Source organism: Perognathus longimembris, chromosome 22 (genome assembly GCF_023159225.1).
Source record: "Perognathus longimembris pacificus isolate PPM17 chromosome 22, ASM2315922v1, whole genome shotgun sequence".
Classification (NCBI taxonomy): Eukaryota; Metazoa; Chordata; class Mammalia; order Rodentia; family Heteromyidae; genus Perognathus; species Perognathus longimembris.
Window position 1 is genome coordinate 3183860 of NC_063182.1, and position 22243 is coordinate 3206102.

The 22243-nt window shown below is 55.4% G+C and overlaps 1 protein-coding gene across 3 annotated transcripts in view; it reads left to right on the top strand.

Annotated features, from left to right (window-relative positions):
* The window catches only part of Ppp2r2b (protein phosphatase 2 regulatory subunit Bbeta), a 297040-nt gene extending 276444 nt beyond the window's left edge, over positions 1-20596 (top strand). For all 3 annotated transcript variants that reach the window (XM_048331428.1, XM_048331427.1, XM_048331429.1), the window contains 3 exons: positions 12582-12751; positions 18480-18571; positions 20153-20596. In XM_048331428.1, the coding sequence (XP_048187385.1) occupies positions 12582-12751; positions 18480-18571; positions 20153-20432 (542 nt within the window). In that variant the 3' untranslated portion in view covers positions 20433-20596. The remainder of the gene's footprint in view (positions 1-12581; positions 12752-18479; positions 18572-20152) is intronic.
* The last annotated feature ends 1647 nt before the right edge of the window (positions 20597-22243 follow it).

The window sequence follows — 22243 nt, forward strand, 5'->3', positions numbered from 1 at the left end:
TTTCAGAGGCCATCAGGGGCCGGTTTCCTCCTCAGAAGCCCCCCTCCTCCCTCCTCGTGGCAGGGGTGAGGGCCAGGGTCTTAAGGAGAGTCCCTGGCGTGTGTAACATGTCAGGCAGGGGAGCTGAGGGCGGTGTGGAAAGCGAGGCCGAAAGGCCGCGTCCGGTGAAGCTCGTGGGCCGGGGCGGAACACCCGGGCTTCGGTGAAGGGTGGTTTTATTTGGAGATGGCTAGCTGTGCCCAGGGGGTACAGACAGCCCCGGGCGGCGTGGGGACACAGGGCCAGTCACAGAGCTGCCATCGACGGCGTGGCCAGTGACCCAGAGACGTCACCGAGACGGGTGCGCGGTGAGATCACCCAGCAATGTGCTGCCCAGAAGGTTTCTCCAGCATGCAGAGCTGCTCTACTCTGTTTTTATGGTTCGGGGGGTTTTTTTTTTGGAGTTAAATTTATTTATTGTCAAAGTGATGTAGAGAGTGGTTACAGTTTCCTACTAAAGGCAGTGAGGACATTCCTTATCAAACTTGTTACCTCCTCCCTCATTTTTCTCCCTCCTTTCCCCCTCCCCACCCCCCCAAGAGTTGTACAGTTGGATTCATGCGTATAATGTTGTGAGTATTGGTGTTGCATTGGCTCGCCTTTTACCCTTTGTCTCTCTATTTTGGTGTTCTCTTTCCCTTCCCTAGTCCCAATAAACATATATGCAATACCCAGGGTACTGAAATCAGTAACAGTGACATCAGGAGTAAAACCCCAGGGGGAAAAAGACAAAGGAAAGTAGCATAATTTCAGATGGTACATTGAAAATACCAACAACAATGATAAACTACTTGTTTCCCTAACTTGGAGTTCATTTTGCTTGGCATCATCTTACGTGTTCATATGTACACAGCAATTGAGCTATTGTGACCTTCTGCTAGGACTATCCCAGACGTGTACTAATCATTACCAATGTGTTTTTGGGTCTGGCTCACTTCACTTAGTATAATTTTTTCCATGTCTTTCCATTTCCTTATGAATGGGGGCAGTGTCATTCTTTCTGATAGAGGTGTAGAACTCCATTGTGTACATGTACCACCACCTTTTCTTGATCTACTCATCTACTGAGGGGCATCTGGGTTGGTTCCATGTTTTAGCAATGGCAAATTGTGCTGCAATGAACCTAGTTGTGCTGGTGGCTTCAGTGTGACCTTGCTTATAATCTTTGGGGTAGATGCCCCAACGCAGGGCTGGCTCAATAGAAGGCCCACAGATTGGGAGAAGATCTTCACTGGCCATACAACAGACAAAGGCCTCATATCTGAAATATACTTAGGACTCAAAAAGTGAAGTTCCCCCAAAACAAATCCTCAAAGCAACAACTGCCCCCTTCATAAATGGGCTAAAGACCTATAAAGAGCCTTTACTGAAGAGGAAATGAGAATGGCCAAGAGACATATGAAGAAATGTTTGACATCTCTGGCCATAAAAGAAATGCAAATCAAAACAACACAGAGATTCCATCTCACCCCAGTTAGAATGGCCATTATCAAGAAAAGGAGCAACAACAGATGCTGGAGGGAATATGGCCAAAGGGGAACCCGACTACACTGTTGGTGGGAGTGTAGACTTGTTCAGCCACTCTGGAAAGCAGTGTGGAGGTTCCTCAAAAGGCTAAACATTGCACTCTACTGTGTTTACGGTTTATAAAGAGCGCCTTCTAAAGGAGCCAGTGAGGCAGCTGGGCGCAGTGACTCCTACGTATAATTCCAGCTAGCCAGGAGGCAGAGGATCACCGTTTAAAACCACCTTGGACGGAAAACCTGTTAAGCAAGACCCCCGTCTTACCCCGTAGGAGGGTGTGGTGGCACAGACTTGTCATTCCAGCTTTGCAGCGATCATTAAGTACAGTCGTGGTCCAGGCCAACCTGAGTGAAAGCATGAGCCCTACCTATCTCAGAAAGAAAATAACAAGAGCTGAAGGCCACGACGGCTCCAGGGGCAGAAAGCATCCGCTGAACCAACACCGGGGGCCCGGATCCAAGCCGCCCCCTGAGAATGGGGCTCATGAGGCGGCGGCGAAGCCGGACGTGGTGGATCGCGGTGTGTGGGAGGAATCCGGTTCACTCTCAGAGAGACTGCAAAGGCAGGGGCCTGGGCTGAGGCCCGCGGCCCGCGGTGGTCACGCGGAAGGGAGGCGGCGAGGGAAGGGACAGCCCGGAGTGGAAAGATCGAGCACGCGTCCTCGGGTGTGTCCACATGGACACACCCGTGTTCTACCCAGTGGATCTGACCCGGCGGGGGGCAAGGGGGAGGGAGGAGCCCCGGGTCCGGCAGTCGGGGAAGAGGTCTGGGCTGCAGGTGCACGCAGAGCAGTCGTAAGCGTGCCCCGGTACGGAAGGCTGCTGGGGTGTAAGGGAAAAATACCGCCCTGCCTAAGCCTGGAGAGCAGAGCGGGGTAGGAAGATTCTGGAATCAACGATGTCCAGTGAGGCCAAGACGGGTAAGCGTGAGCGTCATCGTGGGCTTGATGAAGTGAAAGCGATGAGCGAATGCACCGCCCGGCCGGCACATTGGGGGTCCCGGTGAGCGTTAGCTGGGGGACAGTCCCCCCCCCCCATGGTGGCCTGGAGACAGCACCTCGTCGCTGCGCCGTGGTTGGGAGCGCTCGCCTCTCCTTTGCGCCCAGCCCTCCGGATCCCAGCCGGGCAGCGGCCGGCTTGTCCTATCCTGGGGCCTGCTGGGGGGAGGACGGGGCGGGAGGGGGGGCCTGGTGAGGCAGGGTCTCCATAGCCAAGGGGAAGAAGGGTCGGAGGTCCCGTGCGGGTGTGCGCCTCCCTTTCTAGCACCCAGGCTCTTCTACACGGGCAGCACTGTACCCCAAGGCAGCTCTCCTGCCCGGGGCTCGCGGCGTTCACCCTGGGGCTGTGCCCGGATCCCAGGGCGGGAGCGAAGATTCAAACCCAAGTCCGTGCGCTTCCGGGGGGATCCACTCGCCGCCTGGTTACGAGGCGGGACAGAGGGTGCGACTGTGTTCTGACACCAGCGGGACGACGCCCAGGCCTCCGCTTACACCATCGCCCAGGCCTCCGCTTACACAATCGCCCAGCCCTCCGCTTACACAATCGCCCAGGCCTCCGCTTACACAATCACCCAGCCCTCCGCTTACACAATCACCCAGGCCTCCGCTTACACCATCGCCCAGGCCTCCGCTTACACAATCGCCCAGGCCTCCGCTTACACCATCGCCCAGCCCTCCGCTTACACCATCGCCCAGGCCTCCGCTTACACCATCGCCCAGGCCTCCGCTTACACCATCGCCCAGGCCTCCGCTTACACCATCGCCCAGCCCGCCCGTGTCCGCTCGGGGCACAGCCTCCGCTCTTGCCCGGAACTCAAGTCCACGCTTCCCTTCCTCGGAGCCGCCCAGCCCCGCCGCCCGCCGCCGCCGCCGCCGCCGCCGCCGCGTCCCTCCACAAGCCTGCCCCCTTTCCCGGCTCCGCAGCTGTGCGAATCGAAAAGCCTCCCGGGTCTGGCACGGCTTCCAAAAAAGGGGTTCGGTATCAATCCGGGGTATAATTAACAGTATTCGTTTCAGAGGCGCTTGGTTGGACTCGGAAGACAAAGCCTCTTATTAGAGCGCGCTTGCCTGGTGACAGGATTACAAACACGCGCGGGCGCGCCCACCCACCCTGGAGGAGAGCCAGGCGGAGCTGGGCCGCGGGGAGCAGGCTGAAGGCGCGCAGAGCAGCCGCTCACCCGGCCGCAGCAAAAAATAGACTCCCTCCCCCGCCTCCATTTCCACGCTTGATTCACTTAACCCGTTGTCAATTAGTCATCCTGGAGACGCCAGCGGAGGGCGGCTCTTCCTAGGAACTTGAAGGCTTGTTAATTCTGGAGGCGCGTGTCATTCATTAGCAGCTGACACCTTCCCAGGTCCCGGCCCCTCCTCCACGGGGGTGGGGGGGGAGTCTTGGAGGAGGATGCGGTGGAGGTTGAAATTGGCGTGTACACGGGGCCGCAGCGGGGCACGAAGAGTGGGAGAGGCCAGGGTGTTGTGATCAGTGTGGCGTGGCCCGGAGACATCGCGGGGCCGAGCGGCCTGCCAACGCGACCCACGACGAGGGGCCCTCGCTTCCCAACGGGGGCCAGGCACCCCAGCCGGCAGGCAGGCCTTCCGAGCTCGCCGAGCCTGCCTGTAGTCACGGTTACTCGCAAGAGCTGAGGGTTGCCCTCGGAAGCCAGCCCCGGCAGACGAGGCCACAAGAGTTGACTGACTCGCCAATTAAAACAAAAACTGGCTAGAAGCATGGCTCAAGTGGTAAAGTACCGTTTGTGAGCACGCGTGCACACACACACACGCACACGCACACAAAACCAAGGGGGGGAGCACACGGCCCTGGATTCGGTCCCCGTCTTAATGTGTAATTTAATACTGACACACACCAAGAAGGAATGAAGGGAAGGAGAAAGCAGAGAAGGAGAGAACAAGCAAACTCCTTGGAGCCACTGTCCGCAGGAAAGCTCTGGATCTCAAGATCGCTTGGTTTTTTTTTTTACCCTACCAGAGGGTAAAACCAGCGTGTTTAACCTCTGCCGACTATAACAAATCGCCACCAACACAGTGATTTCAAACAGGACACGCCTGTCATCCCGCGGCTCGATCAATAAGTCCTGCGTGAATCGGACCGCGAAAAGCAGTAGGCTTTATGATCAATACCAACTTGGTGATCCTGTATGAGTACTGAAGTTAATACACAGTGCCTGGCAATGCAAGACCGATTTTAGAAGTTGCTGGGAGGGTGGAAAGGTAGGTTCTGATCCCTGCGGCCCGAGTGAAGAGAGTCTTTGCAGTCACATGTTCGGTGGATGTCTGGCTGCCGTGCACTAGAGATATAGCCCTGCCTCGCCTGCAGTCCTGTGGGCCGTAGCAACGCACTTAACTGTTATGACAACAACGGCAAAGTGGACATCTAAAGGAAGCTTTGTGAAAAAAAAAAAAAACGAGGTGATTACACCTGCTCATTTTATCCCTCTGTGACGTGGCAATGAAGCCGCAGGGCTGCAGAAGCGGCTTGGTGGTGGACAAGGAACTAGGGTTCAAAGCCGGCACGGCCAATAAACAATAAACCAATAAACCACGGAGGCATCAGGAGGCAGATGCTGGGAAGAAGAGCCAGAAAGCCGCCAGCAAGGAGATAACCAGGACAGCGGGGAAGACGCTGTGCTGGACACTGTGGCACCCGAAGGGCTTGTGGAAAAGCTGGGTGGAAGGGTTGGAGTGGGATGTGTGTCTCGGTTGGTGGAGAGCCGAGGAGAAAAAAAAGTGTCAGGTACCGAGTTCAAGTCTTGGTCCTGGGCAAAAAAAACTGGATGTGCCTGAGTACCGGTGGCTCATGGTTGTAATTGCAGCTGTTCAGACAGCTGAGGTTCAAAGCCAGCCCAGGTAGGAACGTTCGTGAGGTTTATCTTCCGTTAACCAGAAAATGCAGAAAACTCCAGAAATGCAAATGTGGCTCGGTAGAGTGTCAGCCTCGAACAAAAACGCTAAGGGAGTGCCCAGCACTGGCACCGGAATGCACGTACATACACACACACGCACACACACGCGCGCACACACACACACACACACACACACACACCGGGACGCTAAGGGTAGATCAGGGGCGGGGAGGGGGAGGGGGGGAGCTCATACCAAGGAGGAGGGGTCATTGCTAGAGTTGGAAAAGATGAGAAGGGACAGGTTGAAGAAGGGATTCACAAACTCCGCGTCTGAAAACTGAAGAGTACGTGGTGACACCGACTGTCTTCTGGCTGATTGGCCCCTTTACCTCCACACTTATCGCGTGAGTTCATCTTTCCGTGGGTGAGATGAGGTTTGCTGTGTAGCCTGGTCTGGCCGGAAACTCACTGTCCTCCTCGGGTGTGCACCATACCAGGCCCTAGTTCTTCTATGTACCAGCCGAGGAAGTCAAGGCCCAGAGAAGAGTGTGTAAACACTAGCCATACTTGGGTTGATTTCTTTCTGCAATGAATACACCGCCCGTGGTACTTGCACGCTTACTGAAAGATGGAGGAGGAGGATCTCTTACGCGTGTCACTGACCCCTGGTTACGTATATTGGCTAACGCCGGGCTCCTGCGTGCTTCCCGTAGTTCTGTTTCGACACCTCGGCGGGTGCTGCCAGTAGCTGCGTTGTGAGGTCAGCCCGGCCCGCGGGTCCCTTCATCTGCTGAATGACTCCACACCTGCCCGCCTCCCCGGGGGATCGGGAACGGAGCTCCGGAGGGCAGGGGTACGGGGTGCTCTGCCCGCCGAGCTCGCCGTGACCGTGGCTCTGCTCGCGGGCCTCCAACGTGAACGCGAGGGTTTAAATGGGATTGACCTCACACGCAGGCGTGCCTCGTCTCTCGAGGTCGGTAGTACCTCGTGAAACGGCGCTGCTCCTCCTCCTCGGCCGACGCTGAGACTCCACGCCTCCTCTGCTTAGCACGAGGGCCAGGTGCCGTCGCTCACGCCCGCAATCCCAGCCACTCCGGAGCGAGAGAGCGAAAGGATCGCGTCCATGCTGAGCAGAATAGACCTCCATTTCAACCAGCTAGTCCTGCGTCTGCGACCCGAGACACAGAGTCGGCGCTAAGCAGGAAGATATCCCAGCCTGGCCGGGCGCGGCCTCCTCCCCCACACACAGGTGCGCACCCCGGAAACCCACAAAGGAGGCTCGGGTCTGGCTGTCTCTGGATCCCTGCGGGGAGCCAGCACGAGCAGGGCAAAGGCAGACGGCCGGGGTCCCGAGCAGCCTGGAAAATGGAGACGGCTCTGCGGTGCCATGACAACCAGCCTGCCAGCGATTCCCCCTGCTCACAGCCACCCCACGTGGGCAGCCCCCCGCCCCAGGAGCTCGGGAGGAGGAAGGCCGCCCGGGGGACACCCCGCATCTCCAAGCTGGGGTGGGCAGCGAGGTTGTGGGGGAGGGGAGACAGCCATCTCACCAATACCGGTGCCCCTGGTGGCCTGGGCGGGGGGGGGGGGGGCACCCCGGACGGGGCTCCTCCCGGACTCCTCCTCTAGGCTCCCGTCGAGACCCCAACCGGAGACTCGTCGTCGGGTCCAGACGGAAGCTTGGCCTCCTTCAATCACGATCCTTCCAGAAGGACGGTTCCCCAAGAGCCCCCAGCCCCGCGGGCCTCCCTAATGGTCACCCCACATGAGAGTTGGACACACGGGCCCACGGTGAATGGACAGGCCGCTGGTCGCCCAGGCCGCTAGCGTGGCCGGCCACGTGCGGGTTCTCACCTCCCGTCCTTGACATCGTGGGTTCCAGCCCAGCCGCTTGGAGCAGAAAGCCCCCATTCGGCACAGGGGTGGCCCTGCTACCCTGTGGCCCCCCGCGTCCCCCCCAGGTCCCACGGCCCCTGATGGCCCGTCTCCTCCAGCCTCGTCTCCCCACCTGGAAGAGGGACAGCGGCCCTCTCCCTGACAGGTTCCTTCCAGAACCGTCATTTCTCAGCTCCTCGTGAATCTGAGACAACCATCGATGTTGAACCGAACAAGAGCAAGTGAGGAACGCGGTGGGGTTTCAGAGGAACAGCAGAGAAGACCCAGATGGTTCTGGAAGGCTTCCCGGAAGAGGCGGCGAGCCCTGTGGGTTGAATGGGGGTCCGACACAGGAGAGCAGGGATCGAGTCCTGACGTGTCCCAGTGCTCCATAAATACCCAGCGTCCCGATGGCAGGAGATGGGCGGTGGCGTGGTTGGATAGCACACTCGGGAAAGTCAGGATCCTGTCCGGCACCGGGGGCTCATCAACGCCTGCCATCCTAGTGTCTCAGGAGGCTGAGATCTGAGGATCGTGGTTCAAAGCCAGCCTTGGCCAGGAAAGCCCATGAGACTCTTCAATTAACTACCACAAAATAAATAAATAAATAAATGCCAGAAGATCAGGGTTCTCCAGGATCATGTCGGGGTTCCAAAGGAGGCAATCGGGCTACTCTGGAACCACGCGCTCCCCTAACAACAGTCCTCTGTGCTGCGGACAGAGTCACTGGCCATGGTCCCGCCCCTTCCTGTGTTCATCGCTGGCTCTGGAGACAGGAAGCCTTCAGCCTGGAATAGTGACGATGAAATGCAAGCTGAAATGCAAGGGAAAAGCGGGGCGGCCCAGTACCGACCCGGGCCCGCCGTGGACAGACAGCCATCGCAAAGGCCGTGGGCTCTTTCAGGTACCCACAGAGGAAGGGAATCGGCATTGGGGCCTGAGGGAAAAAATAAAAGCAGCTGTTCAGAGTGGTGGAGACAGACTCACAAGCTCATCCACTCGCTCCGTTGGCAACGTGGCTGAAGAGATGGCGCTTTCTGTACCCGATTCCCACAGGTTCAGTAAGTTCGTAGCTTGAAAACACGTAGTCAGTCCTGGAATTCGGAAGTCTGCCTCGGATCCCACCATGGTGTCTCGGCAGGGCCGTGTCCCCTTTCTCTGGCCTTTTCCAGCTTCGAGATGGAGCCGGCATCCCTTGGCTGATGGCCTCCTTCCGTCTCCCCACAGCCAGCCGTCCTTCTCACGCTGAATCCCTCCGACATGGAGCTTCCCTGCTCCCCTCTTCCGTTGTAAGGACCGCCCGGGCTACGTGGGACCCACTCAGATCACGCCGTATCATTCCCTCATCCTAAACAGACTTAACGCCCCCCGGGGTGACGGGGCATTCTCTCCCAGTACGTGCCGGAGACCCCGCCCCCCGCCATGACACGTAAGATCCATTCTCCGATGGAGGACCCCATCATACCCAATGCCCGGTACCTGCTGGTTGATCATTGGAGACGCAAGTACCTGTTGAACCCTGTCCAGGTGCCAGGCCACGTGCCTTGCTCTCATTCCATTCCTACGACCGTGCACAGCCAGGTGTGAACTGTGAACCCCATCTGAAGCAAGTGAGGGACACGGACGCTGCAGCCTGACCTAGCTGGGGAAAGGCGTCTGGAAGTGGCTAAGTCAGGGATGCGATCCCCCTGCCCTGCCGTCCGCCCGTCCCAGGCTCCTGCGTCCCCCCGTCTGGACAGGACGCGCTCCCCGAAACACCACCGTCGCTTTGCACAGCTGCAGGGAAGGCCAGGGGGTTGACATTTGGAAGTGGTTGGGGAAAAAAAAATCATGCGGTCGCATATAGAAGTTATATAAAACGAAGTGCGCCCTGGCGCTCCTCCGCGCGCTTCCTGTGCAGCCTTCGGGCTCTGTGTCGCCCGGCTCCTGATTAGCGATTATTTTTTTTTTGTCTTTCTATTGTCTTTCAGTAGTTGTGATGAAGGCGTCTCAGCACGTCAGTTTACGAGTGTGATGCATCTCGACCGTTGTCACCCTTCCCCCCCCCAGCTCGCCCACCCACCGTCCACCTTGGCCGGTGATTCTTCATCGTTAAAGGGTCCCTTGTGTTGTCATTTCTTCCCCTGTGAAAATTTGGGTCTATTTATTCCTGTCTAAGCACAGAAACGAGTAATTACTAAAAGGCACTGCCCGCGGAGGGATGGTTGAGCGTGTCGAAAGGCGTGACGTGGATCCACACGTGTTCATAAACTGCTTTGTTAAAAGGCAACTCCTTTGTACAACTCCTTAAAGATAATTTTTTTTTAAAGCCATGAAGAAGGGCTGGGAATGTGGCTTAGCGGTAGAGCGCTTGCCTATCATGCAAGAAGCCCTGGGTTCGATTCCTCAGCACCACACCCACAGAAAAAGCGGGAAGTGGCGCTGTGGCTCAAGTGGTAGAGTGCTAGCCCTGAGCACAGAGAAGCTGAGGGACAGCGCCCAGGCCCTGAGTCCCAAGCTCCAGAGAAGGAAATACAACCAGCAGGATTTTGAAAATGGTTATATGGATCTTACAGACTGATTAAAAAAAACAAAAACACAGCATTTTCTTCATGAACTTCTTATTCTCCACGGAGCCACAGCTGTGCACGTGGCTTCGGGGTCACGGACAAGCAGTTGTTTGCAGAATTAATGAAGAGAGTGTGGAAAGCAAATTCCAAGGGTTGAGCAACTGGGTTTCCCCAAAAATCTCTATCTGCGACCTCACAGGATCCAAATTCCCACCCTCCCGCCCCTGTCTGGAGACGACGCCATTAGGCCCGTGGTAGTCAAGTAGCCGCTAATTAAATCTGAAATTCCTTCCCTCGCCGTCCCCAGCCGGAGAAAGGCCGGCGCTTCCAGCCCAAGGGCGTTCATAGCCGCTACGGGAAGACTTCTGGCTGTTTCTCTCATTGAGCAAAATTATTGGCTGGGTCTTTTATATAGCAGAAATTACTGGCTTTTCTCCGGGGGGCAACACCGTTTTTGCCTGCATCTCTCTGAAGGAAAATTGCCGTCTGCCTCACGCTGTAGGAAAATTGCCAGTTGTGTCCCCGTTATGGGGAGAAAGTGAGCGGTTGAGTCCATTCCTCGTTCACTGCCAGCAGACCGACTGCCACCACCGCCCCCCCCCCCCCCCGCCCCAGCTCCTCCTCTACCCGAGCCATCAAGGCCAGGATGATGGAGACACTGGAACGAGAGACACTGACACTAGGGAGACATGGTTTCAATGGCGTCCAGAGCTGACCTGGAACACCACAGAGCTCTTAGCGTCGGCCCAAGCGGGAGCCCCTGAGGTTTAATCGTTTCACATCCTAAAGAGATAAATTCATGAACTGTCAAAAGAGACACGATCATTTCATCGTAAGAGTACCTGAGCAAATAATAAATTAATGGCCAAATAACGCAAGTGTTTCTGATGCTTTTCAGTTTTAGGAATACCGAGGAATCTGTTTTCCAAATACTTGGCCAAGTTATGGAAACAAGTGGTTTAATCATTGTTGTTATTTTCAACATACCATGCGAAATGATGCCATTTTCTTTTGTTATTCTTCCCCATGGTTTCACCCCTGATGTCACTGTAACTGATTTTGGTACCCTGGGTATTGTATATCCGTTTATTGGAACTGGGGAAGGGAAGGGGAACATCAAAACGGAGAGAAAAAGGATAAAAGACGAACCAATGCAATGGCAATACTTACAAAATTATATGCTGTAAACCAACTGAACAGGTCATGGGGAGGGAGGGAGAGAAATGGGGAGGGGGAAGGTAGGAGAAAAATGAGGGAGGAGGTTACAAGTTGGATACGAAATGTGCTCACTGTCTTGCGTATGAAACTGTAACCCCTCTGTACATCACCTTGACAATAATAAAAGAGGTCGGTAGAGCACTATTGCAAAGCCTCGAGATGACAGGCACCCGCAAGATGGGGTGAAATGAGAGATGACGGAGCCCCCCACAACTGGTGAGAGACCTTCCTAATGTAGGTCACAGGAAAGCCATTTCTCCCAGCAAACCAAGATGATTGTGGATGAAACACATACTAGGAGACAAAGTTATATAAGCCAAGTGGACCAAGATCAATGGGGAGGGCCCAGGCAATGCCTGCAAAAGCCCCGTGGTGCAATCTGCATGCCTAGTCTAATCACAGTAGAAGAGCGAGGTGCCGCATTTGATGGCTTCCCGTGCCGTGCTGAGAGGACCCTGACTCTCATGCTGTACGAGGAAATGAACCGCAGCTAGTGAGAAAGAGGGCAAGAGCCCGGACATGGGAGCAAGCAGACAGAAGTCACGAAAGTCCTTGCACCCAGTGTTTACATGGAAAGATTCCTGAGGCGTAGCGGAGGCCCAAGCTCACTTTAAAAAGTCGTCTGACTTTAGACAGAATTCTGGCCATCTACCCCTCGACATTACTAAACAGGTCCCCGTAAAAATTCATACATGAATATTCATATCATGATCCGTAACAGCTAAAGAGTGAATGCAATTCAGATGCTCCTCCGCTGCTGAACGGGTACATAAAATGTGGTGAGTGCCTACAACGCAATGCTACCGAGCCATGAGAAAGAACACCCTGCAACGTGGATGAGGCCTCTGAGAATACTGCGCTGCGTGAGGGAAAGCCGGGAACAAATGACCTCACAAATGACCTGAGACCTTTAATGGGAAGTTTCCAGAGTGGGAACTAAAACGCGGGTTACCGCTGGTCTAGCACTGCCAGGGTGAAATGCGGAGTAACTGCCACAGGAGTGGGTTGGGGGGAGGGGGTGGTTGGAAACCTTCTAAGTTTTAGAGTGTGGTACTGATGGTGTGAGTATGGGGAGGGGGAGATCTGAAAGCCCATTGAACAGTAGACTTCAAATACCTATATTTTAGGGTACTGTGAGGAGTAGCTCATAAAACATTTTTTTTTTAATGTTTAAGCATCTAAAAGAGCTCTCCGCTTGTCCGTGACTAGTGACAACTGGAGCCCAAGGGAAATACAAACCAGAGTTAGTAGGTACATTGACCCAGTCCTTGAAAGTAGTGCCTGCCAGCTCACGGGCCGGGTCCCCGGCCAGGCCTTCCTGGCAGAACACAGAGGTCACACAGTTTCCGCGGTTGCCAGCGAGCTGACGTTCTCTGCCAGCCGCTTGCTTGTGTTCTGTAGACACCAGATCTACCTAGACACCAAGTGAACTAGTAGCTTCCCATCCGGCCCAAACGTGAGGAGCGTCTACGGACAAAGGCGTACTAAACGCATCCTGTCTTGTCTTTGGTTCTGCAGTTTTTGAAGAGCCGGAAGATCCGAGCAACCGATCGTTTTTCTCCGAAATCATCTCTTCGATTTCGGATGTGAAGTTTAGCCACAGTGGGAGGTATATCATGACCAGGGACTATCTGACCGTGAAAGTCTGGGATCTCAACATGGAAAATCGTCCCATCGAGACTTACCAGGTACAGAAAACAACAGCCACTCGTGGGTACACAGAGCCTGCCCTTTGCGGGCCTTCTAAGTCAGCCTCCGCCTGCAGAGGCTCGCAGGGTTACGATGCAGAATACAAGACGTGAGGTACTTGATCAAAGGGTATGAGCTGTGAATGCCACAGGACTTAAGGCAAGGGGGCACGAGGAGAGGATAGCATTCGATGTCACCTACAGAGGCTGAGGATTTAAAGTGGGCTGGGCACTAGTCAAGAATGAGGGCGGTGAAGATGGTTCTGACCATGTGGTGGAGAAACCGGATGATAAAATAAGGAGTTGGGTGTGCAGTTATGCAAGGGATAACGTTAGACCTGGGAGGCCTTCCACAGGAGAAGGGTGAAGACTGATTACCATGACCTGGTCGGAAAAGCATGTGCTAAGATAATAGGTCAGAGGCCTTCAGCCAAGAGAAATGTGGTATGTGCAGGAAGTTCGCCTTACCTAGGGGATCCTAGGGCGGGAACTTGAGCTGGGGAGGGCAAAAAAGGGCCTGCAGGCAGACTCAGGTGAGGCAGGTTCTTCTGTTCTACCTTTGGGTTGGGTCCAGTGGAGAATCAAGAAAACCTTGGCACCAGACATGACACTCTGATGTCTTCGTGTTGTTTCGCTTCACAGTGAGACTAAGGACAGAGGGTGATGGTGCTGGAAGGTAGATGGAAATAAAGAGAGAGCAGACAGCCAGCCATCGGGAGCTGTTTGTTGCCTTGCGGGGCTGAGGGCGGCAAGCAAGGACATGGAAGAGGCTTTGGCTTAGGCTCTGGGCAGAGAGACGGTGGTACAAACACTGGCAAAGGGAACACAAAAAGGGGCATTTAGAGTTGTGTAGTTGAAAGAGGCAGACTCGACTTGGAGGCAGACGGAGTTTCACAAGCCAATCCAAGTAAGAATGCCATGAAAGCAGCTCATCCTATTTTAAGATATTGGGTTACATTTTTTTTAAGTAGCCATCACAATTTTCCCCATTTCAGTGGCATTGAACATGATGCCTTGTGTTCCTAAGCTGACACGTTGAGTTGAAACTCCTTAGCACAACAACTTGAAGATAATAAAATTTAAAATACTAATGTTTCCCATACCAAAGCACATGATCCCCCGGGTTAGAGTACGTTTGACCAAGTTTTAAAACCCTTAACAGAAGGTTTTCATTCCAGAAGGTTTTCATTTTAAGAGAACGTTCTGATTATGCTGGAAGAGAAACTCTAGGGAGACATGGGAGGAGACGGAAGGATTTCAGAGTGACTGCAGGATTCTGGAAAAGGGTGATAACATGGCTTAGATGAGGGTATCAGCCATGGAGGTGGGCGGGCTGGGGATGCATTTCCAAGGTAAAGATCATTAGGATCTAAAGACACATCTGATGCGTGCCAGAAGGAAAGGAGTGCCAAGGATTATTCCATGAGAGAGGGAAATGCCACGTGATTTAGAGGAGGGATGAAGAGCTTGATTTGGGATGTCAAACCAACTCATCCTGCAAATGGGGATGGCAGGTAGCCTCTCAACGCCCGTCTAGATGCATCTAGCTGGCTAGAGATAGCCATTTCAGTCTCCGAAGTACAGAGGGGATCCTCTAAGGCCCTAGGGCTACACCAGGGCCCAGTAGGCAGTGCATGGAGGAGTCATTTACTTCTGTGCCCCGGGGCCCCAGCGTTTCAGGTTGAAAGGGGACAGATTTGGTGGAAAAGATCGAGGAAAGTGTCCAGGGAGGTGAAGGAGAAGAGTGTTCCCTGGTGGAAGAGGTCAGCAAGGGCCCACGCGGCTGCCACGTTGGGTGTAAGGACTGAGGAGTGAACCGTAGCGCTAACGGAAGAGGAACCTGAGCGAGGTGGATGAACGTCCGATTGGAGTGGGTTCAAGACTGCCCCGAGGGTGTGAGCGTGAGGACAACAAGCAAGTCGTACAAGAGGATTTGTTCTGAATGGATACAGAGCTAGAAGGAAAAGTAGAGCATGCTTCAGGCCTGACAGAAACAAGCCAGTGGAGAGGGAGATGACAGGAAGAATCGAGTCCGCGAGGAAAGCAAGGAAGGACAGTATCCGTTGAAGAAATGCGAAGGTGAATCATTTCTCTGTTAAAAAAGAGTAGTGAGGGAGCTGGGAATGTGACCTAGTGGTAAAATGCTTGCCTCGTATCCATGAAGCCCTGGGTTCGATTCCTCAGCACCACATATACAGAAAAAGCCAGAGGTGGCGCTGTGGCTCAAGCGGTAGAGTGCTAGCCTTGAGCTCAAGAAGCCAGGGACAGCGCTCAGGCCCTGAGTTCAAGCCCCAGGACTAGCAAAAACATAGTAGAGCTGAATAAAGAGGAAGAAGGAGGGACGAAGTCATCATAGTCGATGCACATCCTATGAAATCGAGAAGATTGGGGGGAAGGGTGAGAGAATGAACGGGTTGACAGCGAGGGCGATGCGTTATGCTCATAAACTTATTTGCCGAAGGGTAACCCCTTCGTTGTACGACCACCTAAATAAAAGAATCCATTTAGTTAAAAAATAAATCCTCACATCTTAGGAAAGGCACCCTCTCCCGTTCGTTCATGAACACGACTCACCTGACGGTTTATGACGGGAGAAGGCCTATTCTGTTTGCTCCGCGTCTACTTGAGTCTCCACTAAACGGGAAAATCTTACGTCGGAGCTGTCGCCCTGAATATCGCCAGATGTGATTATACGCACCGGTAGAGCACTCCAAAAAGTAATAAAAGGTAACATGAAAAATAAAAAGAAATGAGAAGTAGAGATTCCGGGAGCTTTCGGTGGCTGCAGCGAGGGCACAGATGGAGCAGGAAAGTTGGTTCCGGACATGAAGCAGGAGTACCGGTGAGACCCAGCGTGGGGCTCGCCTCCCCCGTCTCCGTTCGTGGACCGAGAGCCAAGTCCAGCCGTCCCTGGACTGTCTCCCTGAGAATCAGAGTTCAGTCGAGACGAAGGAGCGGGAAGAAGCCAGCGGTTGAGGACCCGAGCTAAGACTAATCTGCAAGCTCCAGAAGGCACTGGGAGAAGGGCTTGGAGGCCGGAAGTTAAAGCCCCGCGTGTGGTTGCTACAGTTGTGTTACTGCTGTGGTTCAGAGAGCACCCCTGTGTGCTAGCCTAATTATCCCTGGTGCCTGCCGAGACCGCGGAGCCCAACGAACTCCCCAGCACCTGCTCTGAGCTTTCACTCCATCATTTGTCTTTGGCCTGGGGCCGACACTGGCAGACCTGTAACATCATAACTCGCCATGCAAAACACGGGGTGGAAGGAACCGGAGCCTGGGGGGGCGGGAGGGTGGGGGGGTTCTTACAGTAGGTCACCTGCTAGAGAGCCTGGATCAGAAAAAAAAAAGTAGCTTTCAGACACATGATTGCATGAGCGATTTAGGTTGCTTATTGGGGGGAAGGGCTCTGGAACATCGCTCCGTTTAGAACACTCGCTATAGAATGAAGCAATCAGCATCCGAAGCTCCTCCTTCTGAAGTCCGGCTCCGCTGCTGGCTCACTTGGAAATCACTGCAGCAGGTTAATAGATATCGTAGTAACGTTGCACATTTTTGCTGAGAACGGCATATGACTCAATGGAATACAAGTTTAAGTGCGATTATCAAAGACGGTGCCCTACAAAAGTGATCACCAGTGGCTCCGTGAGAATCTTGAACACCGTTGAAAGGGGTCGTGACATCCAGAGGGAAGCAGCCCACTTAGGTAGAGAGACGTGGGATTCCGTAAGGGCGGGGCTCGCGCTGCATTTACACGCGTGCCTTAGCGAGCCCCAAGCTCGCTTCTGTGAACACGAAGCTGAGGGCTTACACACAACTACTTTCCAGTTCACCTATAGAACAGGGGTCGGAAAACTCCACCTCTGGCGGGTCAAATCTGCACACACACACACACACACTCACAACTAAGACACGACTCCATCTAATCATTTATACGATCCATGGCTGCCGTGTTTCATTCCTCGGCACCCCAGCGCTCTTGAGGTCGAGAAAGAGAAGCAGGCCAGGTTGCAGTGAAACGGTTGAAACCATCATTCTTCATCCACACGGAGCTCAGCGCCCCGGGGACCAGCCCTCTGCCTTCCGGCTCCTTCTTTCACCTGACTTCATTAGCCAGGCTCTCGGGGAAGACTAAGGCCGCCAAGTGATCGAGCAGGACCGGCACCTGCCCGTCTCAACCAGCTGGCATATCAGATGTACCCGCTAATATTATACCACTCCCTGCTAGAAGGTTCCAGAAAGGGCACGCCGAAAACTGAGCCCCAGTGACCGACCGCCCTCAGAGCCTTATTTGTCTGCCGCATTGTGCCTGCGTTGGCGAGCGTGGCTGGAGAAAGGGGCCAACCGTGCGGCCGGTGCCATTTGAACTTCCGGCCCATCGGTGTCCAGTGTGGAAGGAAAGCACCGGAGCGGGTGTGTTGGGTGGTGCCGCCCAGCGGGTGTGCAATCCACCGGCCTCTGCGGAACCCGGAGAGAGCTGAGGCCCGCCCGCCCCAGGGCAGACAGACCGCGCCCCTCTGTAAACAGCAGCTCCACCTGCGTCCCCCGGCCGCCTCCAGACCATGGCTCTCCGGACTCTATTAGCTCTCACCTCTGACCCTGTCTACAACTTGGTCCCTTCTCACCCCTCCCTTGTCCTCCTCCACATCAGCCCCCCCGGCCCCCCATTCTTTCACTCCCCGGATGGCTCTGTGACGTCTCCTCACCTTACACGGGGAACCCCTGTGTGAACCGGGCGCCTGTCCCGCGCCCTCATTCTGCCACGCTCCTCTCAGGACTCTGCCACTCCCCACGACTGGAAAGCCTTCCCTCTAGATCCCAGTGCTGCCCTGCCAGGCGAAGCCAGAACTAATGACTCCCGTGTAGAAGAGACACCCCCAGATCTCCCAATCCCAGACTCCCGTGGCCTAGATAGAGTTTTAGCGTCGTGCGAAACATCTCGTGTGCACAGGTGTGCCGAGCCAGCCAGCAGCGAAGAGGGAATCCTGATTGAGGGGGCGAGGATTAAAGAAAGATAGATAAGGGAAAAAAGAAGACAAGAGACAAAAGATGGGGTTCAGGAGGTCTGCATCCCGAGATGCAGCCAAGTTTATTCTTAACTTCCAGTTTATACGCAGTTTAGGAACCAGGGAATAGCATAGGGTTGCTCACATTCAAGAACAAAACAGGCCTTGAAGTTGGCAATATCTGATTACAGTCCATACAGGATGAGGTCGTTTAACATAGGAATGTACTCCAGCAGACATAGCAAAGGACATAGCAAAGCAATTCCGGAGAGTGGCCGTGAACAAATGCTAGCGAACAGATGTCCTTGCACCTAGCCTATCCTGGCGATCACAACACAGCCAGAGGTCAGAATGAATTTAGCTGCAAGTTTGGCTGCTGACACACAGGGTGCGTGTCTCATCTCCTCTTTAGGAATTACACGTGCATTGTAAACCTAGCTAGGCACCTGTGCGCGTATACGCGCGCCCTGACCGAGGAGGCACGCTAGACGAAGGGGAGGATTGCAGTGGGGGGACCCTCCCTCCCCAGCGACGGAGCAGCTTAACCACACGGATAGCAGGCAGCTGAGCTGAGCTCACCCACTGGTCTGAGGACCCCGCGGGAAGGGCGGGGCCTGCACTCCGCCCCGGGCCGTCCGATGGGTGCCCGGGAGCCCGGGGCAGGTGCACGCAGCAGCGGTCTGTTCCCACGACGGCTGACCTTGACGTTGCCCTTCCGCCCCCAGGTTCATGACTACCTCCGAAGCAAGCTCTGCTCCCTCTACGAAAACGACTGCATTTTCGACAAATTCGAGTGCGTCTGGAACGGGTCAGACAGGTAAGGAAGGGTTGGGGGCGGAGGAGCCTCCCAGAGAGAGACTTGCAGGGCCAGTTAGGCACCAGCGACCCACGCCTGTCATCCTGGCGACTTAGGAGGCTGCGATCTGCGGGTCCAGGGGCCGAAAGCCAGCGCAGGCGGGAAGCCCGAGAGACTCGTCTCTAATCAACAGGGAAGTCTATGAGACTCTTATCTCCAAGTGAGAACCAGAGAGCTGGAAATGGAGCTGTGGCTAGAAGTGGTAGCGTATTCACCTGGAGCCCCAAAGCTCAGGGTCAGCACCCAGGCCCTGAGTTCAAGCCCAGAAAAAATAAAAAGGGAGACGCCCAGGCCCGGCCAGGCTGGATAGAGTCGGTCACTGGACGGACGCTACGGTCAGAGGATGCCGGGAAACCCGGACTCCATTTCGGGCTGGCACAGATGTCAACTGGGTATCAGTAAAGTCCTGACTTTGACCTACCGCCCACTCCCAGACCCGGGTCTACCCGCGCCTACAGGAAACCAGCCCTCGCCCGCCCCGACAGCCCTGCTCACTACCAACTAGGCTTTCCAGTTCAAACCTCAGCCCTGGGCCGCCGGTGTCCGCCAGCCCCAAGGCCCCGGTGGCTCATTAGCTAGAACCTGGCCAGCGTCATTTATCACATCCCCTCACAATGATGCATGGCTGGTTTAAGGCTTTTGATTTCAGTGCTTCCTGGTACCTCCCAATAGTTCATTTTTGCTCTGACGGATACAGATGATTGTGTGCGAACTAGCGAGCTACCGGGCTGGCTCAGCTCCTTGATGGCGGTGGCTTCAGCAATGGCGGGAGGTAGCATGGGGCTCTCTCATGAAGGAGACTCGGCGATTCCGGCTTTGAGTCAGCATGGCGGCGCTCGCTCTCTCTCTCTCTCTCTCTCTCTCACACACACACACACACACACACGCACACCCTCTTTTTGCCTTCTGCCACGGACCCCAAACGAACCCCACACTACTTAGCAGGACCGGAAATAATCGCCGCAGGACACCTGACTTGACACAGGACAGGGCACCCGTACGCCAAGGTTCCCACGGGCTGCGTACTCGTGGCTCGTGCCTGTAGTCAGGATGCCGACGTAGACACAGACCCGAGGATCGCTGCCGTCCGAAGCCGGCCCTGGGGCGGGGGGGGGGGGGGGGGAGCCCGCCAGACTTCCCAGTGAATCAGCACGAGGCCAATCACCACCGTGGAGAGCTGTGGCTCACGCGGTGGAACGCCAGCCTCGGGCGGAAAAACACTCAGGGCAATCTCCTACGCGCTGGGGTGCGGACTCCACAAGGGGGGGGGGGGCAGTCCCCACCCACCATCCCCTGTCCTGCCACCAGCAGATGCCCACCCCCTCCCCCAGGAGCAAGCGCAGAGTCCCCCGGCCCACCTTCCCACGCGGAGTCCTCCAGCCAGGACACCCAGAACAGGAGTGGTCACCAGGCAGCCGGTCGCTAGGGGCCGAGGCCTCGATGGAGGAGGCCCGGGGTGGCGGGGGGGAGGGGGGGAGGCGTTCCCTGGGTGGTGCTGACCCCCCCCCCCCCGGTGACTCCCGTGTCCTTCCCGCCCCGCAGCGTCATCATGACCGGTTCCTACAACAACTTCTTCAGGATGTTCGACCGCAACACCAAGCGGGACGTGACCCTGGAGGCCTCGCGGGAAAACAGCAAGCCCCGCGCCATCCTGAAGCCCCGGAAGGTGTGCGTGGGGGGCAAGCGGCGCAAGGACGAGATCAGCGTGGACAGTCTGGACTTTAGCAAGAAGATCTTACACACGGCCTGGCATCCCTCCGAAAACATCATCGCGGTGGCAGCTACGAATAACCTCTATATATTCCAGGACAAGGTGAACTAGAAGGACGCGCGATGACCGAACCTCGCCCTACCGAATGCCAGGCAGGAGGAGTTCTTCAGTATCTCCTGGGGTCTTCATCCCGAGGCATCGACTTGACCTCCCCCGTGCATACGATAACGATTGGGGTAGGATTCAAAGGAGTTCAACGTCCCCAGCACCCCCCACCTCCCGTCCCCCGCCCCCCCACCCCCACCCCCACCGCCCCCCCGGTTCTGAGAAACGTTTGTCAAACCCAGCAGGCTTGGGCTACTTCTGTGTAGAATCTGAGCGCCGCCCGCTAACAGTCATTCTCCCATAGTCCACTTTCTGACGCTTTGACCGCCATGTTTCTCCCCTCGGGTGGGTCCCGTGTTTCGTTTCTAGGTGTCTGCTACGATAAAAAAAAATGAGGTTGTCTGTAGTATTTAAGGAGAAAGAGATAAGTTGTGGTTTGTTTTTTTTAATTAAGCAATTCCATTCGGTTGGAAAAAAAATCGACAGAAAATAAACCGCGTTTACTCTACTCTCAGAGAACTTCTCTTTCCTCGTGCGAAACAATAAGCTCAGAAGGAGGCATTTCCGCCGTTTCCTTGGGGCAGAGGTTTCCCTCTGGAGGCTGAGAGGAGGAGCAGGGGAGGGAATGTCAATGTAAATGTCCCAGAGAAATAGCCTGAGAGCTTGACTGGGAACTGCCCACCCCCCCCATGCATCGGGGGACCAAGAGACGGCCATCTACATCCGACCCCTCGGAATTCTGGCCCGGCGGGGCCGCTGACCACCTCCCACCGCCGCCCCCCGCCGTTTCATCCTCTGGCGTGGTGTGCTTTTAAACGCCCCCCGCGTGTGCGCGTCCACCTGCCCCTTTCTTGGTTGTTGCCCTTCAGCCTCTCTGGTGACGTCGCACAGCCGCATCCTGGTTGCGGGGGTCACTGGGGTTGTACTGAGCCAAGGCTGGAGCGGTGGCGGCGACCCTCTGGCTCCCTAAGAAAAGCCGGTCTGTCCTCGAAGGCGGGTGGGGGGTGGGGGGGTGGGGGGGGGTCTCCTGAGCTGCCACCCTTCATCCTGGTCTCAGGAACCAGGAAGTCATCGAGCGTCGACAAAGATGGCCGGTGAAGACTGTCTCGTGACCTTTAACCCAGGAGCCCCTAGTCCAAGTTCACTCTCGGGGAGCACAGACAGCATGGTCCGGGGTATGGGGGACTCAGCGATCCGTGGCCGCCTCTGTCCTGGGTAGTTAAGTCACGTTTCCTTAAGACTTGGCACTGCCCGCCCCCCCCCCCCCCCGCACCCAGAACTACCCACCTCTCAGGCGGGGATTCTGACACGCCACTCCAGCAGAGCCTGGTGCTTCCTTCCCTGTAGGTGAAGGGTCAGCTTTCGTTCTAGAAAGCTCTTTCCAGAAGAGTCTGTGAGGTGTGCCTGTGGACGGACCCTGGATTAAACTTAAGGGATTTATCTATGTACAAAGAAGACTTAAGGGACTAAGTAGATACCTCGAAAGCTGGGCCTGGGCGGTTTGCAACTCTGCCTCGCTGACCATTCCCTCTGTTTCTTGGTGGTCAGTATTTGAACTCAGGACCTCGCCTTGGCTGCCACTCTTTACAAAATGACTTAGGGGCAGGGAATGCAGCTTAGTGGTAGAGTGTTTGTGTAGCATGCACGAAGCCCTGGGTTCGATTCCCCAGCACCACATATACAGAAAACGGCCAGAAGTGGCGCTGTGGCTCAAGTGGCAGAGTGCTAGCCTTGAGCAAAAAGAAGCCAGGGACAGTGCTCAGGCCCTGAGTTCAAGGCCCAGGACTGGCCACAATTACTTAGGTGTCAAATGGCTG